Source organism: Sminthopsis crassicaudata, chromosome 6, assembly GCF_048593235.1.
Source record: "Sminthopsis crassicaudata isolate SCR6 chromosome 6, ASM4859323v1, whole genome shotgun sequence".
NCBI lineage: Eukaryota > Metazoa > Chordata > Mammalia > Dasyuromorphia > Dasyuridae > Sminthopsis > Sminthopsis crassicaudata.
The window spans coordinates 241,925,258-241,941,159 of NC_133622.1; the positions used below are offsets into that span (position 1 = coordinate 241,925,258).

A 15,902-nucleotide genomic window follows, 5' to 3' on the forward strand; every position below is an offset into this window, starting at 1 on the left:
TTGAATAGAATTCAAACTTTTGTCAGTCAGTTATGAGTATATTTAAACAAGTTAACTTTTTTTGTTTTTCAGTAAAATTTCCTCCAAAATCTCTTAATGGCTAGAAATGTGTTAAATTCATGCTCATTAAACTGCACCAGAAGCAAAAGAAAATAAGATATATGTGAATCCAATAAAAAAAAGTTTCCTGAAATAATTGGTTTGGATGATTTAAATTGCCCTTAATATATTAATATAGCTGTTCAATAGAGCTAACAATCTAAAAGACTTGTACTTTGTTCTCTTGCCTTATAACCTATTAATTTTTGACAATTACTCTGGAAACCCTTAATTATTTCATATCATCATTTCTAATAGAACAATAATTTTCCTTTAAAGTTCTATACCTAACTTGGTTTACCATTTCTTGGGTTGATGCTCCCCTTTTCAATATTCCCATATCTTTGTCCCAATAAAAGCAGTTACTGAGGTTTTTGTTTTGTTTTGTTTTGTTTTGTTTTTGTTTGTTTTTTAATAAATAAATCCTTTTACTTTCTAAAAATATTTTTAAATAATATTATTGTTGTTGCTCAGTTATACTTTTTATTCTTAAAGAGAATATATCAAGAGGGCAATGTCAACTTAATAAGTGATTTGGATTCAAGTGGAGCAGGGTTGTCTCTTCAAGACTCAACTGAGTTCAGTGACAAGACATAGATCAAAACAGCCCCAGACATAGTAGGGACCCTGGTCTTTTTAAGCTAAGTGGTTTTTTCCATGTTCTCAGTTTTTCTGAAACAATGTTTATTCAGTGTTTGAAATTTAGGTAAGCAGTTTATGCACAATTTTATGTTCTTTGGGCATAGTTATAAATTATCTTCTAGAATGGTTTGATCAGTCCACAGTTCTAATCAGACTGCATTTTTGTAAGTATTTTTCCATATTGCCTTCAGTATTTGTCATTTTCCTTTTCTGTCATATTAATCTATCTTGCAGATGTGAGGTGATACCATAGAGTTCTATTTTTTATTGTTCACTTGAATAGTGATGTAGAACATTTATTCATGTGACTATCAATAGTGTTTTTGTTTGTTTGTTTGTTTGTTTGTTTGTTTGTTTGTTTTCCGAGAACTGCTTTTTCAGGGAAAATGACCCACATGTGCAAAAATGTTTGTAGTAGCCATTTGTTTGTGGTGACAAGGAATAGGAAATTGAGTGCATGCCCATCAGTTGGGTGAATAAGTTATGGCATATGAATGTTATGGAATATTATTTTTCTATAAGAAATGAGCAACAGGATGATTTCAAAGAGGTCTGGAGAAAATTACATGGACCGATGCTAAGTGAATCAAGAAAACATTGTACACAGCCACAACTATAATGGACTTGGCTCATTTCAACAATGAGAGGACTGAGAACAATTCCAATAGACTTATGAGGGAGAGAGCCAACTGCACACAGAGAAAGAGGTGGATAATGAATATGGATCATAACATAGTATTTTCATCTTTTTGGTTGTTCTTTGATTATTTAAATTTTTAAATTCTTTTTCATATCTTTGATCATTTAGCAATTGAAAAATTCCTCTTATTAAAATGAATTTGTCTTGATATCACATATTTGAAAAGAAACTTTTAATAGAGAATCTTGCAAACATTTCCCTAATTTCCTATTTTTCTTCAAATTAATGGGAAAATATCCTTTGTTGACATATTATAAACAAAACAATCCATTTTATTTTTTTTTTTTGTAATCTATCCTTTGCTTTGGTCATAAACGTATGCTTTTCCAAGGGTCTAACAAATAAAATTTTTACTTCTCCATAATTTGTCCAAATTATGTGACCGTTTGGCTTACATTATGAGATAGTGGCATCTGCCTAATGTCTGCCAAATTATCTTTGATTTCTCTCACATTTTGTTAAAAATAGTAAATTCTTATTCCTCAAATCTTGCATCAATACTACTTCTAAAAAAAAAGTTTAAAAAAGCCTAAGATAATACTTCTTTCATTCTGGGATCAGAGATCAAATTTAAAAGAAAGGAAAAAAGTGCAAAAAAGTGAGAAAAAAAAAGAATCTGATGATAGAAAGTTGATGATGACAAGGAAGACCAAGACACAAACTGAAACAAGAACAGCATTTGTGAAACTACCTATTGAGAAAAATCATAAAGTAAAAGCAGTAAGTGGTCTTAAGTACAGAAGGAATATATGAAAGAGCTCAAAAAAAAAGAGCTTAAAATATATAAGAGAGGTGAAATGAAGATAGAAAAAAGAAGAAAGAATGATGCAAAGTAATTATGGAAAAATTAACATTTTGGAAAACTGCTTAAAAAGTAGAACTGGACAAATAGAAAAGGAGATAGAGAATCCATTGAAGAAAACAACTCCTAAATAGTACATTTGGGCAAAAACTAAAGGACAGAAGGTAATTGAGGAAAACAACCTTAAAAGTTAAAAAGAGGCAAGGCGAAATTCACAACTGTCTGAGACAACAAGAATCAATCACCCATATTCAAAAGAATGAAAAAAAATAATAAAATACAAAATATCTCATTGGAAAAACAACTGACCTGGTAAACAGATTAAAGAGAAACAATATAGAATCAGTGGACTGCATGAAAGACATAAGCATAAGAAAAGACATAAGACATAAGACAGCATCTTTCAAGAAATTATCAAGAAAAATTACCCTGATATCCTGGGACCAGAGGGAAAAAGAACTTTGAAGAAATCTATCAAGTATCACAGTAAAGAGATTGAAAAATTAAAACTCCTAGGAACATTATAACAACATTTAAAAACTATCAGGTCAAGAAAAAAAAAATACTACAAGTGTCCAGAAAGAAACAAATCAAATATTGGGAAGTCATAGTAAAGATTACACAGTTGAAACATTAAAGGATCAGAAGTTTTGGACCATGCTATTCCTCAAGGCAAAGGACAATTACAAGAAAGAATCATTTACCCAATAATCAATGAAATTACCAATCAATGAAATGTAAAAAGTCCAAGATTTCATAAGTAGAATCAACTTCAAAATTTAATCAACAATATTAAGACCTAAGAGAAGCATAAATAGGTAAAAAGGGAAAAGAAATGTGATTAAAAAGAATTAACCTGTTTATAGCACTCCATGAAAAAATTATACTTATAATCTTTAAAAAAATCACTAATAGCATAGCTAGAAAGAATATACACAGACAAAGAGTATGGGTATAAAGTGAATTTGAGGGAATGATCTTAAAAAAATTAAGGGATGAAAAGGAAGTATACACTAAGTGGTGATGGAAGGGAGAGATGTAATGAACTAAGTTTTTACATGAAAAGTCATAAAACAAAACACTGATTCCAATAGAGAGGAAGGTGGGAAGGTGGGCAGTGAGCAGGATTTGACCCTTACTCTCAGCAGTATTTACTCAAAGTTGGAATAACATACCCAATAAATTGAATGTAGAAATCTAACTTTCAGGACTGAGGTGTATAAGGGAAAGAAATTGCATAAGAGGACAGTTTTTTTTTTGGGGGGGATGGGTGGACTGACAAAAGGGAAGAAAGATTCGGGGAGATGATAGACGGAATAAAAATGATGTGTCAGGAAAGAAAAGGTTAAAAAATGGAGGAAAAGTGGATGGATAGATAGTAATCTTAACTTTTAATGTGAATGGGATGAATTCTCCCATAAAATAGAAGTGGATAGCAGAATGGATCTAAAACTGAAATCCTACACTGAGTTGTTTAAAAGAAATATATTCAAAGCAGACAGGTCCACAGACAATAAAGGGAACTTGAACAAAATCTATTATTCTTAAGCTGAAGTATTAAAAGCAGGGTTAGCCATCCTGATCTCAAAATAAAAGCAAAAAAAAAAAAATAGACTTAATTAAAAAGAGATGAGCAAGGAAACTGCATCTTACTAAAAAGAACTTCAAATAGTGAAGTGATGTAAGGGGCCTTTAAATGGGTGCCACAGCGCATCGGGAGATTGAGGCCCGGAAGTAATTTCTGTGGATATTAGGACTGCCCTTGGGCGGGATCCTGGCCATATTGAGATAGCTTCATAATGGGCGACTCTCTCGCTGATTGGCTGTGTGTGTGACCTCACAGGCCCTATGTAAGCCCACTGCAGGCATCAATCGCCCTCTTTAACCTGGTGTTCTTCACCTTGGCTTCCTAGCCTGGGTGGCCAAGCCAAGATGGATAGCCAAAAGAGGTAAGGGTTTTGGTAGTGAACACATGGGTCTTCTGACCAGGTGTTCACTCGGGAACCAACAAGTCAGGGCATCAGTTAGGGCATTATGTGAGTAGGTATAATAAAGGCTTTTAAGATTACATGTGGCTGTTCTTGAGTACGCTACTGGTTATTAAGCTATAGATTCAAGAGATTGTGGCCAGAGACCTTTGAAGGCCTCAGAGGAGGCGAGCCGGGTAGAGTTCACACTGCAAAGGACAGTGGTCAAAGGTACTCTGGTGGGTCTAGGACAGACTAGTAATTGTAACTGCCGGGAGAGCACGTTACAAAGTGATATCAATATTAACATATTTGCACCAAATATTATAGCATCCAAATTCTTTTTTTTTAATTATAGCTTTTTTTTATTTACAAGATATATGCATAGGTAATTTTACAGCACTGACAATTGCCAAGACTTTTGTTCCAATTTTCCCCTCCTTCCCCCCACCCCTCATCCCCAGATGGAAGGTTGACCAATACATGTTACATATGTTAAAGTATAAATTAAATACAATATAGGTATACATTTCTAAACAGTTATTTTGCTGTACAAAAAGAATCAGACTTTGAAATAGTATACTATTAGCCTGTGAAGGAAATAAAAAATGCAGGTAGATAAAAATAGGGGTTTTGGGAATTCTATGTAGTGGCTCATAGTCATCTCCCAGAGTTCTTTCACTGGGCGTAACTGATTCAGTTCATTACTGCTCTATTGGAACTGATTTGGTTCATCTCATTTTTGAAGATGGCCACATCCATCTGAATTGATCATCATATAGTATTATTGTTGAAGTATATAATGATCTTCTGGTCCTGCTCATTTCACTCAGCATCAGTTCATGTAAATCTCTGCAGGCCTTTCTGAAATCATCCTGTTGGTCATTTCTTACAGAACAATAATATTCCATTATATTCACATACCACAATTTATTCAACCAATCTCCAATTGATGAGCATCCACTCAGTTTTCAGTTTCTGGCCACTGCAAAGAGGGCTGCTACAAACATTCTTGCACATACAGGTTCCTTTCCCTTATTTAAGATCTCTTTTGGATATAACCTCAGTAGTAACACTGCTGGGTCAAAGGGTATGCACAATTTGATAACTTTTTGAGCTTAGTTCCAAATCATTCTCCAGAATGACTGGATGTATTCACAATTGCACCAACAATGTAGCAGTGTCTCTGTTTTCCCACATCTCCTCCAACATTCTGTATTATCTTTCCCTGTCATTCTAACCAATCTGACCAGTGTGTAGTGGTATCTCAGAGTTGTCTTAATTTGCATTTCTCTGATTATAATGACTTGGAGCATCTTTTCATATGGCTAGAAATAGTTTCAATTTCTTCGTCTGAGAATTGTCTGTTCATATCCTTTGACCATTTATCAATTGAAGAATGGCTTGATTTCTTATAAATTAGAGTCAATTCTCTATATATTTTGAAAATGAGGCCTTTAGGACCTGTTTGTGCCAAAATGTTTGTGGCAGCTCTTTTTGTTGTAGGTAGAAACTGGAAGTTGAATGGATGTCCATCAATTGGAGAATGGTTGGGTAAATTATGGTATATGAAGGTTATGGAATATTATTGCTCTGTAAGAAATGACCAGCAGAAGGAATACAGAGAGGCTTGGAGAGACTTATATCAACTGTTGCTGAGTGAAATGAGTAGAACCAGAAGATCTCTGTACACTTCAATGTTGTATGAAGAGGTATTTTGATGGAAGTGAATATCTTCAACATAAAGAAGATCCAACTCACTTCCAGTTGATCAATGATGGACAGAAATAACTACACCCAGAGAAGGAACACTGGGAAGTGAATGTAAATTGTTAGCACTACTGTCTATCTACCCAGGTTACTTATACCTTCGGAAGCTAATAATTAATGTGCAACAAGAAAATGGTATTTACACACATATATTGTATCTAGGTTATATTGTAACACATGTAAAATGTATGGTATTACCTGTCATCAGGGGGAGGGAGTGGAGGGAGGGAGGGGATAATTTGGAAAAATGAATAAATAAAAAAATAATAAAAAAAAAGAAATTGAGGCCTTTATCAGGACCTTTGATTGTAAAAATATTTTCCCAGTTTATTGTTTCCCTTCTAATCTTATCTTCATTAGTTTTGTTTGTACAAAAACTTTTCAATTTGATATAATCAAAATTTTCTATTTTGTAAGCAATACTGATCTCTAGTTCTTCTTTGGTAATAAATTTCTTCTTTTTCCAAAGGTCTGAGAGGTAAACTATCTCTTTTCCCTCTAATTTATTTGCAATTTCATTCTTTATGCCTAGATCATGAACCCATTTTGACCTTATCTTGGTGTATGGTGTTAAGTGTGGGTCAATTCCTAGTTTCTGCCATACTAATTTCCAATTTTCCCAGCAATTTTTGTCAAACATTGAGTTCTTATCCCAAAAGCTTCAGACTTTGGGTTTGTCAAACACTAGATTATTAAAGTTATTGACTGTTTTTTCCTTTGAACCTAAGCTATTCCACTGATCAACTAGTCTATTTCTTAGCCAATGGTTTTGGTAACCACTGCTTTATAATATAATTTTAGAACTTGGTTCAGCTAGGCTACCTTCATTTGATTTTTTTTTCATTAATTCCCTTGAAATTCTTGACCTTTTGTTTTTGTTTTTTTTTTCCATATGAACTTTGTTGTTATTTTTTCTAGATCATTAAAATATTTTTTGGGAGTCTGATTGGTAGAGCACTAAATAAATAGATTAGTTTAGGTAGAATTGTCATTTTTATTATATTTGCTTGCCCAACCTAAGAGCATTTAATATTTTTCCAGTTGGTTAGATCAGACTTAATTTGTGTGGAAAGTGTTTTGTAGTTTTGCTCATATAGTTTCTGATTTTCCCTTGGCAGATAGATTCCTAAATATTTTATACTATAACTAGTTACTTTAAATGAAATTTCTCTTTGTATCTCTAACTGTTGGATTTTGTTGGTGATATATAAGAATGCTGATGACTTATTTGGGTTTATTTTGTATCCTGCAACTTTGCTAAAGGTGGGAATTATTTCTAATAGCTTTTTAGTAGAATCTCTGGAGTTCCCTAAATATACTATTATATCATCAGCAAAGAGCGATAATTTGGTTTCCTCTTTACCTACTCTAATTCCTTTAATCTCTTTCTCCACTCAAATTATAGCAACTGAGGAACACCTCACTCCTATCAGATTGGCCAATGTGACACAAAAAAAGGGAAATTGATACATGTTGGGGAAATGTGGGAAAATTGGGACACTAATGCACTGTTGGTGGAGTTGTGAATTGATCCAACCATTCTGGAGAGCAACTTGAATCTAAACACAAATGCCAATCAAATTGTGCATATACTTTCATTAAGCATTACGACTATTGAGTTTGTATCCCAAAGCAATCATAAAAAGGGAAAATGACCTAATCATACAAAATATTTATATCAATCACTTTTGTAATGGCAAAATAATGAAAATTGAGGAGATGCCATCAATTGGGCATTGACTGAACAAATTGTGGCATATAAATGCAACGGAATATTATTATGTAACAGAGTCTCTTTTTTCGAATCAATTTTTTTTCAAGTAAGCACCGATATTTTATTTTTCATCACATGCATATATTATAATATTGACAATGAATTATTCTGCAATTGAATTATTCTGCAAGTTTTCTTTCAGGATTCCAGGAGGGACTTAAACTGAATGAATATTCAAAGAAAGGATGATTGCTTAAAGGAATTGTGATTTGGGATAATGGAGAAAAGGAACCATCAGATATGCAAAGCTCTGCATCCTTCAACATCAAATAAATATATATATATATATATATATATATATATATATATATATATATATATATATATATATATATATATATATATATATATAAATCGCTTCTAAAGAAAAAGAAAAGAAAAAGCCAAAATGGCCCAGAAAAGAGTGGAACTCACCTTAATTCTCAAAAATTCCTCTCTAAACAATTTAAAATAACTCCTTAACACAAACTCTGCAGCAGCAAACTCTTTCCCATCAATTAATATTTGGTGAAGAAGACACAAAAATCCAGTGAAAAGATTTGCTTTTCACAGATTATACTCAGAAAAATTTGTAAAGACTTGCATTAACTGATGCAAAGTGAAATGAGCAGAGCTAGGAGAACTTTGTATACATTAGGATGAAAATCAACTGTGAATCATTTAAGTATTCTCAGCAAAATGATTCAATACAATTCTGAAGGAATAATGATGAAAAGTACTATTCATTTCCCCCAAAAAAGATGGATTGATGGAATCTACAATCAGGTCAAATTATACTTTTTCTTTACTTTTCTTGAATTTTGTCAGCTTTTTTCTTTCAAAACATGACTAAGGAATTTATTTTAATGTTATTTTTAAATCTGTAATTGGGGAGATATAAAGTATTAAAATTTTTAAAATTCTGCAAATACAAGTATTATTTCAGAGGAGTTTTTTCTTTGTGTTGTGTATAACTCTTGTTGACTTTGTTTGGAGACTCTGTGACAAAAAAAAACTGGGGCAGTTTACCATTTGCCTCTCTAGAACACTTTATACCTAAATAAACTAAGGCAAAAAGTGTAAAAAGAACTGCTCAGTATCATACTCCTAAGATCTGAGACCCAATTTGAACTCAGATATTCCTGACTCAAAATCTATCACTCTATCCTATGTATCACTTATCTGTCCACCTTCAGGAGGCATAAAAGTTTTTACTACAACCTAACATCACAGTTTAAGAGATTTTGCATAGGCCTGTGGCAGTGAAGTATTCCTTCTTTCCAGGAACATTCCCAAGAATAGGCTAAAAAATGATACTTTAAGAAAATCAGCAAGACAAATTGTACTGGTCACAGGACCAAAAATTTTAGAGCTGGAAGTGAATGAAGTAATTCAAGGATAAATTGGTAGAAGGATAGATGAATGAATGAGTGGATACGTGGATAATATATGTAATGTTCTTTTCTAAAATATAATGTTCTCTCGGAGCAGGTTTCTTGGGGGGCTTCTGGGAGCAGCCTTCCTTTTAGTTCAGTTTCAATAATCACCTCAAATTCAGCCAGGAGTTAAAGACCAAATCCTTTGTTGGTTCCTTTTAATTCTTGTCTCTTTTCCTGGGGCCCAGTTAGCTTTAATAGAGGCCTATCTCCCTCCTTGGTTCCAAGAGCTCCCTCTGAATGTCTCCAAATCCAAAGGTTTGTCCTTCAGCCTCCAGCCAGCACAAAGGTGAAAAATGGAATGAATCTAAATTCACCTCCGAGAGTGGGCTTGTGGGCTTTGGTGGGCTTGTGGGAGCTCCTCCTTATATATGGTCTCTTAAAGGTGTGATCTCTAATAAGTACTAAGTACATAAAAATTGTCTCTATCCATTGTGAATGCACTAGCTTCTCTTTTCAAGATCTAGGATAACTGGATAATTATGCCATATGTTTCATTAAGCAGTGCAATGCTATAGAGGAGACAGTATGCTCCAAGATATCAGTCTACATTTTTCTAAATATGTGCATTACAAAATTTAAGACAATCAGTGATCATTTACTTCAATTATTATAATGAATTGTTTAAAAAAACTACTACTTGCTAATTGCTTTTCTCCCTATAACATCGTGAAACAAGGAATGAAAATAACATTGTTTACTTTTTACATATATAATAACTATTCCAAAGAGACATGTGATCTTATAGCAGAGATATTTGTGGATCCCCAAATCTAAGATCTCAATATATCCCTTGACTCAGGGCTCAGGATTTTTCCTCTATACAACCCTGCTTCATTAAGGGTTGTTTAGATGATTGGACTTTGAGCCAAAGACATATTCTCTCATTAAAAAAAAAAAAATATGGCCTGAGAGAGGAGCCATCCCCAGAGAACTAAAGGGGCAATAATCATTTCTATTAAAGAACAGTTCTCAGTGATTTCATCTAAAATTTATTTTTATGAGGCAGTCCAGTTTCTCTCACAGAGTTTGTTGGTGCCTTCTTTTGCATTGTAATATTTATGGTAGAAGAATAGTGGACTCATCAAAAGGGTTTTGATCCATGATCTTGAAAATATCATATTCAAATCTTCTTTGGCATCTAATAGCTCTGGAATTTATAGGAAATGTAGTCAGGTTGAGTCTCAATCTTCTCATGTGTAAAGTCAGAATGCCTGTGAAATCTGTTTTATAGTGCTGGTTCAAAAATGTACATAAAAAGCTTTTTTTTTTTTGCAAATATCATGTGGATGTAAATAATTATATGCCTCTGTTATTTTCATTATCATTACTGAAGAAGCAAAGAGTTGAATAATATTTCATTCTGTCTATGAAAGGTAAGTCTGAGCTTTCTTGCTATCTCACCTTAATTTTGATGATCTGAAGTGGATCATCATCTATGACCTTCATGATAATTTTGAATTTTATGAACCTATTCAGCAATAGAGATTCAGAAAAGAGATTATCCGGGGAATTAAACATTCTGTACATTCCCTGATCTTTCTGCCAACCAAGGTATATGTATGGAGGAAGCTACCCACTTCATCAGTAGTCAGTTAATTGGCTTAAAAAAATCATCTAGCTTGTTTTAGAGTGCTTCAGATTTATTTTCTTTTGTTTTGTTTTTGCATTTTATATTTTAAACCACAACATTTCATCCATTTAAGTTCCATATTAAAAAGGGGAAAAATATATTAGGGAAAAGCAGCATCAGGCCAAATACATATAACTAATGACAAATTCCACATCCAAACTCACTTCAAAAACACTGGTCAGAAGAGAAAAGTCAACTTTGCCTAGTCGAAATTCTTGTCCTGCTTCTGCTTTTCTTTGTTATGTTTCACTTCTTTAAAAAAAATCATTACAAAGCATTGGTTTCTAATATTTGATTTCCGCATATTTTTTTTTATTTTAATAACTATATTCTTTCAATTTTTGCTCTAGTTTTAGCTAGTTAAAATGAATATATGTTTTAATATATGACATCCTTTTACCCCTGTCACTTATCTCGTTTTAATATATCCCACAGTAATGTGATTTCTTATACAGTGTGTAAATAGTTTAGTGGCTTGATTTCCATAATTCCAAATTATTTTCTAGAATACTTAGATCTATTAATTTCTCTATCAATAGTATATTATTATTTTTAATATCTCACTAAAATTCTATAATTAACCAATTCTATACTTTTTCAACCTTGACAACTTGCAGATATTAGGGGAATATAACTTTTAGTTTCTTTTTTTATTAATTCTTTATTTATATTAGTGATTTATTTTGAGAGTTACTGATAATTTTCCTTTGATATTATTTTACATGTTAATTATTGTGGGATATAAGCATTCCTTATTTTTACAAATTCCTGGATACATATATTTTTAACATTAGAATTTTATAAGATATACAATATATATTTTTGTCAGCGGGTAGGTGTATGGGGGTTTTGTTTTTGCAATAAATTCTTATTACACTAAATTTCTTTTAGTATTTTAAATATATTGTTAGAATTATTCACTCTGTGTTTCATTATCTTTCATTTCATTATTTATGAAGAGATATTATTGGGGTAAGAGTGCTGGACTTGAATTCAAAAGAACCTAGATTCAAATTATGTTCAAATTGTTATGAAGTATATAGATATTGTCAAGTTTATCAGCCTCTTTGCTTCATGTATGAAATAAAAAAAAATATATGATTTCAGTTTTATTATATTACTTAAATTTTACTTTACATTAAAACCAGTAATTCCAAGTATGCTTTTATGTTTTGGCTAAAATGATGAAGTATTTGAAATTCCTGGCAATTAAGTTGATCAGAGACTTGCAAGATTCTTGTTTTAAATAGATTGTTGTTCTATTTCTTTTGGTAACTCTAAAGAGAAATTTTATTTTTACACATTTAACTACTTCAAAAATACTTCTTCACATCGATTCAATTCAACAAGCTTTCATTAAATTAATATAGATTGATAGTATTATGTGTATGTTATAATATATATATATATATAAACATAAAACAATAAGTTTATGCTCATACTTATGTGCAATTAGGTAAACATGTAAATATGAGGGAACAGACCTTTACATAGATACATAAATATATGTGTGCATATATACATATATATGTCTGTATATGTGTGTATATTCTTGATCAGTAAGAATTAATAATTCTGAGTGATTTTCTCTGATAGTAGAAAATAGGAAAATGTCTGTATTTTGGGAAATTTTTCAATATTATGTGCTACGGAGTTCACCAAAAAAATTGCCAACAGATAATTGAAATTAAATATAAATAGGGGCACATAAACTGAGTAATTTAGCATCAGTGAGTGAATTAAAGCCAGAAGACATAGATTATTTTCCCAGTTCACCAAAAGTATTGCCTTATGGGATGAGTAAGTTATCATATACACTATTTGTAAAGGGAATTGAGAACAACAGGCTTATTGAAAAAGTCAAGAACATCAAATACTATCATTTTTTGAAAGTGGACTGGAGTTTTATATTATATGTAAGGTCAACTGATTGCTGGGGAAACTGGGGGAAATATTACAGGAGCATGCATGGTAATGAATATAATATAATGAAATTTTCACTTTCAAACAATGCATAGTTTGATTGAACATATGTTCTAATTAATTGTTCTATATTTGAATAGATGTAATTAGTAAACTAGTAGATTAGGAGCATATCATAGAATTTACATTAAGTTCATGATTTATAAAAAAAAAAAAAAATTCAATGTACCACTACTTTTAGATATTCTCCTTACAGAGATCAAAGATACATACAAGGCCAATGTATTAAATCATTCTCATAAAAGCCCTTTCACAAAGAATTATTTTTTTTCTAGACACTAATCATTATTATAGAAGAAGGTAAAGACTATGACTTCAACATGGTGCTTGCTTTGAAATTCTGAGATGGTAATAATGGTGTTAATATTGAGATTAATGCTGCCTCACATATCTATTTCACTTTTATAATTTTGAAACTCTTAGATGTCCTGTCTAAAATAATCTTAATATTAATTTTGTGAAAATAAATTTTGATACTTTTCACACAGAACACAAAAGGAAGCTGTAACACAGAAAATTAAATGATGTAATCTTGGCTACATAATTTCTCTCTGATAGAGCCAGAAGCAGAATTCAAGGTCAGTTAACTTCTTCCAATATATAACTGTATATTGTCTCCTCACCTCATGCTAGAGGAATAGAAAATAAGATGATATGCAAAAAGGCAAAAATACAAAAATAAAGGGAGAAGTTATCTTAGAAGTCCTCCCTCATATTACAGATGAGAAAAATCAGGCTCAGAAATGATAAATCACTTGCTACTTGCAACATAGATAATAAGATTTGTGCTGAGATTTGAATCTGTTTTCTGAATCTATACCTATGCTTGTGTTATAATACATTTCCACTCTGAACAACCCAAGCTGGCTAGAGATGTTGTATGTTAGGTTCAGGGGATTTAAAAAAATTTACATAAATTTCTTTAGCATTTCTTTCAATTGTATCAGTTTTCTCAGCACCTATCATTCTAAAGTAACATAGAACTTTCCTAATACTGTTTCATTACCACCACTCTCTACCTGGAATAGTTTTGCCTGGAGTATATTACAGTTCAAGTATAAGAATATGAAATATTATGTTTTGCCAGTTTGTCTATCTCATTTTCCCATCAGAACCCAAGTAGATGTTGTAATAAGAATAAACTGATCAATATTTCACATATGAAACAGAATAAAGAATGGTGAGTGAAAACATTCTAAAATGGGTAACCTCTTATCTCTACTGAATGAAACTGTAAATCTGGAAGTTTAACTATCAGTTACTTGGGAATATATTTTAGAAAGACATAGGACTGAAGCCATATTATAGAAAAAATGTATTTCTCCTAGCAAATTTTATTGAGCAGTTACTATGTGTAGTGCACAGTTTGAGAGACATAACTGTATAAGACATGGCTTTTGCCATTAAGATGTTTAGAAAACAAGAGTGAGTACAAGATATACATATGAGGAAAAAAACAACACATTAAGCAGAGGGCATTTGCTAATTTTCCAATTTTTGTATGGCTCCTGTAATTTGTTCAAGAAATGCTGATGATGGAAGGAAAGTTCTTTGAAGAAAAATAAGAAGGAATACTTTGATCTTTAAAAAAAAACTGTGGGATGCTGTTAAACTACAGAGATTGGGAAAAGATTTTCTAATGGAGAAAATAATACCAGGAGCAAAGATAGACAATGATGTAAAAACAATAAGAAAAAATTGGGGGGGATAATCTGTTCTTTTAAAATTTCTATCCTCTATCTTACACAAGGAAAAAATCCTGCTTTTGGGAAATTGTCATTTTATTTAAAAAGAAAGAAAAAATATTAAGTATGGCATTGCGTTACACTTCCTGTTGAATACTTAGATTAAGTACTATTTTATGGATCATTTGACCAGATATCTTTAACCGTCTGTATATTTCCATTTAATTACCCAAGGAAAAAAAATAGAATTTTAGTGTTGTTCTTGGTATAGAAAGCATTTCATAACCACTTACTAAGTGATTTTGACTATATTCCCCCAAGTTAAAATGTTGAAAGATATTATAAAATGTTGGGGAGGGAAATTAAAACTTATATATGGGAGTAATGTTCTGGTCATAATATTCATCCTTCTCTTTTTTTCCTAAAAAAGAAACTGAGAACATAGAAGAAAGTGATTGGCTGGTCCTCAATTCATTTTTCTGAAGCAGAGCATTTAATGGAAGGAGAAAATCTCACAGTTGTGAAGGAATTCATTCTCCTGGGATTTTCTGATCTTCCCAACCTCCAAGGATTTCTCTTTGGTGTTTTCTCTGTCATCTACCTAAGTATATTGATAGGAAATGGTCTCCTCATTGTCATTACAAAAACTGATTCAGGTCTCCAAACACCAATGTATTTTTTCCTGGGGAACTTTTCCTTCTTGGAAATCTGTTACACATCAGTCACTCTGCCTAGAATTTTGGCAGATCTCTGGACCCAGAAGAGAACTATTTCATTTCTACAATGTGCTGTACAAACTTGTTCCCTTTATATTCTGGGAGTGGCAGAGTGCTTGCTCCTGGCAGTGATGGCATATGATCGGTATGTGGCCATTTGTAAGCCTCTCTACTATCCTCTCATCATGAACCGCAGTGTATGTATTCAACTGATTGTGGTGTCCTGGGTTATTGGAGTTCCAATACTTATAGTAGAAACCTATCTGATTTTCTGTCTGAATTTTTGTGGTCCTAACAAACTTAATCATGTATTTTGTGATGCTCCACCATTATTGGAGTTGGCTTGTGGGGACACATATAAAATAGAAGTCTCTGTCCAAGTTGCTGCTTTGGCATTTGTTATAACTCCATTTTTATTGATACTCACATCCTATGTCAAAATCATAACTACCATCCTGAGATTGCCTTCTACTTCAGGGAGAGCCAAGGCCTTTTCCACCTGCTCCTCACATCTCATGGTTGTAGGCTTATTCTATGGGTCTGGAAGTATTGTGTATTTGAGGCCAAAAACCCGCCACTCTACTGGATCAGTCAAAGTGTTTGCTCTTTTCTATACCACTGTGACCCCAGTATTCAACCCCTTGATATATAGCCTCAGAAATAAGGATGTCATTGCTGCATTGAAAAAATTGCTTCCTAAGTCAACTTGGTCATAG

The 15,902-nt window shown here is 32.3% G+C and overlaps 1 protein-coding gene across 1 annotated transcript; it reads left to right on the forward strand.

Annotated features, from left to right (window-relative positions):
• Positions 1-14,966: 14,966 nt before the first annotated feature.
• On the forward strand, positions 14,967-15,902 carry LOC141547508 (olfactory receptor 10AG1-like). Its single transcript, XM_074275904.1, has one exon. The coding sequence runs from the start codon at positions 14,967-14,969 to the stop codon at positions 15,900-15,902; it is 936 nt and encodes a 311-aa protein (XP_074132005.1).